This window comes from Falco punctatus (genome assembly GCF_963210335.1).
Source record: "Falco punctatus genome assembly, contig: scaffold_35, whole genome shotgun sequence".
Lineage (NCBI taxonomy): Eukaryota > Metazoa > Chordata > Aves > Falconiformes > Falconidae > Falco > Falco punctatus.
The window spans coordinates 730334-739229 of NW_027660155.1; the positions used below are offsets into that span (position 1 = coordinate 730334).

The 8896-nt window shown below is 56.4% G+C and overlaps 1 protein-coding gene across 1 annotated transcript in view; it reads left to right on the top strand.

Moving 5' to 3' along the window:
* LOC308057760 (ribosome-binding protein 1-like) overlaps positions 1-8616 on the top strand; it is a 33034-nt gene extending 24418 nt beyond the window's left edge. The window contains exons 2-7 of the mRNA XM_080411812.1: positions 4084-4575; positions 5121-5269; positions 5495-5617; positions 6630-6782; positions 7119-7237; positions 8032-8616. Coding sequence (XP_080267938.1) covers positions 4188-4575; positions 5121-5269; positions 5495-5617; positions 6630-6782; positions 7119-7237; positions 8032-8245 — 1146 coding nt within the window. The 5' untranslated portion in view covers positions 4084-4187 and the 3' untranslated portion in view covers positions 8246-8616. The remainder of the gene's footprint in view (positions 1-4083; positions 4576-5120; positions 5270-5494; positions 5618-6629; positions 6783-7118; positions 7238-8031) is intronic.
* The last annotated feature ends 280 nt before the right edge of the window (positions 8617-8896 follow it).

Here is an 8896-nt window from a genome sequence, read left to right on the forward strand (position 1 = left end):
TCTCACACCCCCACCCCCACCCCCCTTTCATCCCATGATACATTGACACTTTGCAGAGTTGGACCAACATTTTTGGAGACCTTTAGCTTTAATCCATTGGGGACAGTATTGGGCTACTGGACAACCAATGCAAATATTAATAAACCAAGAGAAATCCTTAGATTTGATTTGTTGAGGGTCATTTGTACATACGAGCTACATCTCCAAAATGTGCTTTATTCTACCAGACAGCTTCCCTGCAGTTAGTGAAACCCTTGCCTAGAATGGTTGCTTTACATAACTGATCTATTAAAACATGGAATGTGCGGCGAATGAAGAGACGGGACGCAGCTTGATGCAAGCAAGTTGCCGATTTATTGTACACAATCATGAGTTTATACATGTTTTCAGAAGCTGCGTGCTTTAAACAGATTGGTTCTTTAAGCTAAGAATTACATACTAGGCAATCCCTGATTGGTGGTTAACTACCATCAATTAACAGCAAGGTGTTACCTTTCCTTGGCGCCGTCCTTGGCTCCATCCGTCTCCCACTCCCCTGTGCTCTGTAAACACGCCTCATCATGTTAATTGTTGTCTAGACAAGCTCGAGCACATTCCCCTCAGCTAACTGATTGCCACGCATGGTCCTAGTTTGCAGCCCGCTCCTGCAGGAATGCCTGTAGAGTTGTGGCACTGCATGACATCTACACGGGACGTGCTTCAAAAGCTACGACCAGGGAGCCTCCTGGCTTCTCAGCAGTGCAAGCTCGGGGCAGGTCCTCTGGCCCATTTGCTTGGCATTCATGCTTTATGCCTAAAAAAAGAGGCAAAACACTCAATGTGGTATTCCAGCATGCTAGTAATCAATCAAATGTACTTGGTAGTAACATTAGAAGAGGCAATCGGGTCACCAAGCAGGTAAGCCCTGCCTTGGCTTAGGCATTTGGATGGTTTTCTCTGACGTGTGTCAGAGCAGACATCTGGCTACACGCCAAATAGCAATGCAGAAATACCGGGGAGAACGTTTTCACTACATCCGTGCTCAGACTGTTCCCCTTTTCACTGCAGGCTCTCTCAGGAGCGCATCTCTCCTTTCTAGGGCTACCCTGGGTATGGCGGGTGAGGAAGCTACACGCAGGCAGGCTCCAATGGCTGACTCAGCTCCCGCTGGCTCTGGAGAGGTGGGTGGAAGAATCAGAGTGAGAATCTGGGCTGCAGAGACCAGAAAGGCTTTGCTGCTCCAAGGGGTCAACAATGGATTCTTTTTTTGGAGATCAGGGAGCCCAACCCAAGCCTATCTGATGTGGAGAAAAGCTGAATTTCTTCAGGATTTCTTTTTTTTTTTTAACTTCCACCTGTGCAGCACAGCCTCCCTGGCTAGTTCCAGTCCACTGGCCAGCTGTCGTGTGAAGGCTGGCACTGCTGCACAACGATCCTGTCTGTCTTGCAGGCTGCAAGATTTTGGCCCAGTGCAGCAGGAGGAACTGAAGGGGGTCAGCGCTCCCTGGCTACAAGCCACGCCGACTGAGCATGAAATCTCTGAATGCTGCAGCAACATGTTTACTCCTTGGTTAACAGTGTCTGACAGGCTGAACAGAACTTTGCTTCTCCACATGGAGATGCAATGCCTTTTGAAATGAGTAATCACAACCACATCTCTAAATCAAGCGCATTGTTAATTACTACTGTTGCACAGGATGTTTGAGATCGTGTCTTTCAACAGACACAGGCTTGAACGTCCTCTGCCACAGCAGCAGCTCTAGAAGGAATCTAATGGTTTCTAGCCTGTATGGTGCAGATGTGCTGCTCTGTGTGGCACAGCTATGGTGTCACAGACACTGCAAAACCTGCTCTTGTCCTGCGCACAGTTCTAGTGCCTCTAAAATTCAGTCAGACAGTGTAAGTTTTAGCCAGAGCTCATTTGAGCTGCATCACGGGGCATTTCACTTGTGAAGTTCTCATCTCTCACTAGTATCTCAAAAAACCCAGCCATCCACAACCAAAAACCAAAGGCCAATCCAGCATCCAGCTGCTTTGGGAGGTGGCAGGAGCAGCTGACGGGGCTGGAGAGCATTTGCCAGCCATCAGTGACGCCCTTGCCCTAAGCTGGTGTGGTGAATTTTGATCTAAGTCTGACGTGGTGGCAGTGTGAGGTCAGCAGCTCTGTTGGTACCAGCGCATTGTTGGGGTTGCCAGGTGAGGAATGCAGGGTGCTCAGCTCCGCCCCGGTCAGCTCCGGGGCACATTGGTCTGGCCCTAAAGCCAGCAGAAGGACATGGGTACATGTTCTCTGGACCCTCGTTTCTGTTTCCTGCCAGGAAGAGGAAATCCATCCCTTTTCACCCTGCAGGTTAGGAATAATCCCTCTGTCCCGATGGGGACCATCCCAAAGTGATGCTGCGTTGTCAGGAGGGAGGGAGCTGGCACCAGCTGTGCTGGGATGGAGCCGGCTGAGGCCGCTGAAATCCCAAACGACTGGGACGGACCTGGGGTAGCGATGCCTGTAGTATCAGCTGGGATCTCGCGCGGTGCCCTGGTGTAGAAAGTTGGTCCTGCCGGAGGGAGGCTGGTTCCAGCTGGCGTTGGCAGCCTGCCCGCCTGCCGGCTCTCTGCTGCTTTGTCTGGGATGCTTGGCGAGGCGGGCAGGGAGAGCTGGGCTGCTGATTGAAACAGCCCTCAACAACCCCCCTGGGGGCTGGAGACGACGTTTCCATTGCACTGTCACCCCCTGGCTGCACCAGTGCAGATTCGGCTGTGAGTGAGTTTGCCGCTGTCGGCTGTGAGAAAGGGAAAGGCTCTGAGGTCTCTCCCTGTGAGCACTGAGGTTTTGAAAAGATGCTGATCTCCTTAGTTTTATTCTTATTTTTGCCTCCTCCCTTTCCAGCCACTCCCTCCGTCCCCAGCCCACAACCTCTTAAAGAGGAAATTCAATGATGTTTACAGTTAAGCGCGGGGATGGGAACTTCTGATAGCCGAGAGCTTGATGCATTGATCACGAGAAAGCGCAGCCTGGCACCTCCTGGGGAGTGCCCCTGCGCAGATGAACTGCCTGACCGCAGCATCGGGGGGGTTGTGAGCCATGTGGAGGTGATGCCCATGGGGGAAACGCACGAGTGGGACAGCGGGGAAGAGACTGGCTTCCAGACTTGGGACGGGGTTCGGTTAGCGATTAAGAGTGGAGGCAGCAGCATCTTCCTCCGCATGGGGCTGCACCCTGCCTGCCAGGTCTCAGACCAGGCAGTACAGTCTCCGTTGTGGCTCCGTGTGTTATGGGTGGAGAACCTGAGCATGGAGAGGAGGGTGGGAACGGATGCCCGCCAGTTAACAGCAGAGGTGGAAAGAGAAGCACCACATCCAGTGCTGCCTTTGCAAGTCTCGTTTCTTCCTGTGGGCATCTGCTGGGGAGATGAGATGGTTAATGACCACGCTTTTGCTTTTTTTTGGCTTGAACTTAGGCCTTTTCCTGGTGTTTGCATTGCAAGGAGATGGTAGCGTCTTGGTTCTCTGTGTGGCGTCTGTAGCATCATTGCTGGGGTGGTTCTCGTCACTGGAGGCTGGGAGCAGCGACCCAGTGGGATGTGGTCACTGTGTGTCCTCCCTGCCAGGCTGGGCAGAGGCCAGCAGTGCCGCAGGGTGCGGGTGGCAAAGGGAGGCGGCCAGGGCTGTTGCAAAGCTGGGGAAAGCTCTCCCGTGCATGCTTTCCCCTTCCAGGGGGGTGTTTTATTCCAAAGCTGAGACCCTGGATGCACTTCCACCTGCGCCTGGGTGCAGAGATAAGGCCAGGTGGCCCAGGGAGAGCCCAGGGCTTGGCCAAACTGCACCAGGCAGTCTGGAAACGGGCTCTCTTACTGCCGCAGGGCTGCAGGTATTGCCCAGGGTCGTGCAAAAGCGTCCCATTGGACATGGCATGGGCACTTTGCTCGTGGCTGTCTCTGATTGCATCCCTGCTTTTTTCTTCCCCCTCTTTGGTTCTTCTGGAGCTTGCTGCAGCCAGTGCAAGCAGCCCCTGCGGTGTGGCTGGAGCACTGTGTGCAGGCAGCGCAGCGGAGGAGCGCAAACCTGGGAGGGGGCGGGGGGTGTCAGCAGGTTGCCCACACAACACAGATGGACATGGGAAACTCGCTGCTCACAGAGAGGCCGTTGCGCCTCTTTGTTTTCCCCACTAACTGTTGTTCTGGTGTCTTGCAGGCACAGAAGAATAAGGCAGGATGGATGTCTATGACCCTCAGATGCTGAAGGTTGTGCTCTTTGGAGGTTTGATGCTGGTATCGGCCATCGGGATCTTCCTGGTGTTCACCTTCGTGGAGAAGGTCCTCCGTCCTTCTGAGGAAGCCTTGGCCAAGCAAGGCAAAGGGCTTAAGAAGACTCAGAAGAAGGAAAAAGAGAAAAAGAAGAAAGAGGAAGCTGTTGAGAAAAAAGGAAAAGGAAAGAAAAATCAAGAGAAACCTAATGGACAGGTCCCAGAGGCGCACCAAAGTGCTCCAGTGGTCAGCTCTGTCACCATAAAGAAAAGCAATGTTCTTCCAGCCCATGAGGAGCAGAAGCATAATGGACCTGTCAAGAAGGTGGCTGCATCCAAGAAGAAGAGCGAGCCAGGTAAGGCCAAGTTCCTCTGCATATATCCCCGTCGGGTAAGCCGGCAGAGGGATCGGAGAAGGGCTGGAGTCATCTCGTTCCCTTAGCAAAGAGCTGGAACGAACCTGCCTGGTGAAAGGCAGGAGATGACCTTGCTGCTCTGCATCACTGGCACCGCTGCGTGGAGCGACAGTCCCCCAGCGAGGCTGTGTCACGATGGAGTCCAGCTTCTGATGCCCACCGTGTCTCTGCTCCCTGGCTTTAGCAAAGCGTGCCCAGCTCCGGCTGGAATCGCTCAGTGTGATGGAGGGTGGTGGCAGGGCAGCAGGAGCAGTAGCAGAGCCAGGCAGAGGTGGCAGCTGGCTCAGGGAACACTTGTCTGTGGTGGGCGCCGTCCCCAGCGCTCGTCACGTTGCTTTCAGTTAGAGAGGTATCAAACTTGGCTGTGGAAATCTGGGCGGTTGCTGGCGTGAAATGGCAGTTATGGGGTTGAAGTCAACTGAGGTGATGCTACTCAGCCCTGCCGTTGGCTCAAGCGCTCCCAAACCCTCCTCTCTCCTCCCCAGCACCTGCGGACTCGGATGGGCCCCTCTACCTGCCCTACAAGACGCTTGTGTCCACTGTCAGCAGCACGGTGTTCAGCGAGGGGGAGGCCCAGCAGCTCATCGAGATCCTGACGGAGAAAGCGGGCATCGTCCAGGACACCTGGCACGCGGTAGGGCTGCCAGCAGCGTCGTGTCCACCAGGGCTGGGCCAAGCCTCCGGGGGTGCGGAGGGGCGAAGGCAGCCCGTTTTCGGGCAGGCTGTCCCCCGAGGGTCAGCCTTAGAGACGGGAGCTGAATTTTCCCCTGGAGCAGAGGGCAGGACCCTGTGCGTGTGGGGTGGAGGGGTTGGATGCGGAGGTGGTGGTCCCCGCTGATGTGCCACCCTGTGCCGGCAGGCCAAGCAGAAGGGTGACCCTGTCACTGTCCTGAAACGCCAGCTGGAGGAGAAGGAGAAGCAGCTCGCCACTAAGCAGGAGGCTGCAGCCGCTGCCAGAAACAAGGTGGAGGAGCTGAGTCAGGTAAGTGCCGCGCAGCCCTCCCGGCACGCCTGGCACAGGCTCTGCGCCTCACGGCTCGCCGTGTGCCTCCCTCTCCCCACGTCTTACCCGCCCTTGCAGGTGAAGCCCAGGGGTTCTCTGGGCCCTTCATTCATTTGCTGTTTTCTCCCCAAAAAGGGGAGGAGATGCCCACCTGAGCTCCTCTCCTGGGCCTGATCCAGCCCGGGGAGGCACGTGCCCTGTTGGCAGCCGCAGCAGGAGCGGGCTAAAGCCGTGCCCGTAAGAGACTGCAGCTTTCTGCTGCTCTACGGAGGACAGTAAAGCCCTTCTCATCTCTTGCCAGAGCCCCTGAGCTGAGAAGGTGTTGAACAGTCCCTTTTTAAGGAGCCTGATCCTATTTACAGCCGCCTTGCCTGACTCAGCCCCTTGCCTCCACCTCTCGTTGGGTGTTGAAGTCAGAAGGGACCCCCGGCGCGTCGTGCTCAGCACCTCCTGCCCCGCAGCCGCCAGGACCCTGCTGCAGCAGGTCCATCTGCCTGCAGGCAGGAGAGGAGAGGGCGAAGCCACCCTGTGCACTGAGTGCTGCGCTAAACCCCGGCCTGTGCAGGCAGCCCAGGGCAGCGGCACGGCATCACCCAGCCGGCCAAGAGAGCACCCCTGCCTTGGCAGGGGGCGGAGGGGGAGTCTGTGTTTCATTTGTGGGGGTGTTTTCTTTTTTTAGTTTTCCTGCTTTGCCGCAAACTTGATGTGATGATATTGATCCTGGGGCCGGGGAGGGGAATAAAATTCCAGGCCCTCACTCCTGTCTCTTAGCTGCCCCAATGTGGAACAACAGTGGCATCCAGTGGCCACGGAGCCCAAAGCTTAATGCAGGAGGAAATGTAAGTGTGGACGGTGTAGCTGGGCCTGGGGGCAGCGCCGAAAGGGTTACGCTTCTTAAAGTCTTCTGAGCTAGGAGGCCACTTGGTTCTAGTCCCCTTAAAGCAGGGAAGTTCCTACGCTGAAACTGACCGGGTGGCTTCTCTCCTCGAAGGAGCTGGCGGCCGAGCGGGCCAAGGCGACAACCCTGGAGGGCAAGCTGAAGGAGCAGCTGCTGGCCCGCGAGCAGGAGATGGCAGCGGTGCAGGCACGCATGCAGGCCAGCTACCAGGACCATGTCAGCGAAACGCAGCAGCTGCAGGGCAAGGTGAGCCCCACGCGGTGCTCTGCAGCTTCCTCCGCTGGCTGCCGGCTGGCCCTCGGTGGCAGCTGCCTGGTCTTTTGGAGAAGACCGAGGTGGACGAGGGGACCAGAGCCTCGGGGAGGGGCGAGAGCCCCGCAGTGCTCCTGAGCCGTGGTGCTCACGCTAGAAGAGGGATGTGGGAGCATCCTCACGGGATGCAGCAGCCGCAGGGGCTGTCAGCATCAGCAGACACCTCGCTGTGGCTTCCTTGCCAGTCCCTCTTGCCCATGGAGTGGGCTCCTCAGGGGAGAGCTGAGGGGCTGGCAGCGGCGGCATTAACCCCTGTTGGTCTCTCCCTAGATCCGCACCCTGCAGGAGCAGCTGGAGAATGGCCCCGACACGCAGCTGGCTCGCCTGCAGCAGGAGAACTCCATCCTGAGCGATGCCTTCTGCCAGATCAGAAGTCAGATGGAGAGCAAGTAAGACTAGGGGTGGGGGTGGGGGGCAGAGCCTGGGGCCGCCCTCTGGCAAGCCCTGGGGGTGGCTGTCCATCATGATTGGCCACCCCCTTTCTTGAGGGTGCTTCTACAGATGCCCCAGCTAAGTGGAGGTAGAGGAGGGAGTGAGGAAGAGATTGCCAAATGGCTTTTGTGGGCCTGGCAGGGGAAACAAGGATGCTTTTCCCAAGTGGAAGGGCAGGGGAAGCCCTCTCTGCTTTGGAGTCACCTGTGCTGATGCTAGCGGAGGGAGCAGAGGGGACCAGAAGGCACTGCAGCATTTCTCCACACTTTGGAGAGCTTGTGCTTACCAACTTCAGAAGAAATGTCGCTGGCTCTTTGATGGAAGTGGTGCTGCAGAGAACCGAGACCTGCCTGGTGCATACAGAGCAACCAGGAGCTAGGGGAAGAATTTGGCACTCTCTTTTTGTAGAAAGTCTGAAATGGCTGGTGATTAACAGTGGTCAATTAATTACAGAGCAGACTCCAGCTGCTTAGAGTGCTTCCTCCTGTGTCTGGGAACACAGACCCTTGCGTCTTCTATTTCATGAGAAAGGAATGTCTCCTGTGATGGAAACGGAGCTTTTGAAATTGATGTGTCAGCTCCTTCCACCCCATCCCTGAAGGACCAGGCGTGTCCGAGAAGCAGGCCAACACAACCGTTGAGATGTTTCAAGCCCTGTTATCAGGCCCACAGGAGGATGTGTTCCCCCGGGTAACGCCAGGGATGCTTGACTGGCCTGCGGGCTGCAATAACGCTGCTTCTGTTGGTGCAGGCAAAACGCTGAGGTGGCCAGGTTACAGGAGTGGTGCGGCAAGCTGATGAACGAGCTCTCTGAGAAGTCAGAGGTGCTGCAGCAAGAGAAGCAGCTGAGGAAGAGCTGGAAGATGAAAGTGGCAGCCTTGGAGAGGCAGATGCAGCAGCTGCAGGTCAGGCAAGCGCCTGCAAACCTGCTCCCCCCGGGTGTGAGGGTGGGGGGGGAAGCCTAGGTGGTGCACCGTGCTGGGTGGTAGCCTCAGGTGAGAGAGGAAACCCAGTGGCCCCTGCCAGCGGGTGCTCACGAGGATGTGGGTGCTCCCTCTCGACTCTGAAGCCCTTGGTGCAGGAGGTAGAGCTTGTGGCTTTGTTGTTGTCACCGGGGTGTGGCTGGATTTGAGGTTTTTAGGGGTGTTTAAAGGACACCTCCCAGGTAGAGCCTCTGAGCACGCCGCTGGAGCAGTGGTGCATCGCTGGCTTGTGGCTACCGAGGCAGCTCAGTGGAGACCTGAGGTGACCCGAGATGTTTTGGAGGGGGGAGTGTCGCCAGACGGCCAAAGGAGACTCAGGCAGATGCCTTCTTTTGACTCCCATGTAGGAAAAACTAGGAAAAAAAAAAAGAAAGAACCGGGGCCAGGCAGCAAGCGAACTACAGGAGGGGCTGAAGGTTACCCAGGACCAACTGGCCAAAGGGAGAATGAAGAAGTGTAAAGAACAGCTTCAGGAAACGGTACTGGTGGTGGCCGCAGCCATCCCTCCCCTTGGTGCTGGTGGAGGGCAGGGGGAAGCGCGTGTCAGGCAGCGGTTGAAAACCGGAGACAAGGTGGCACTTGCTGCCAGAAACCATCTGGGTGGCTTTTGGGAAGCTCTGGGAGCACAGGAGA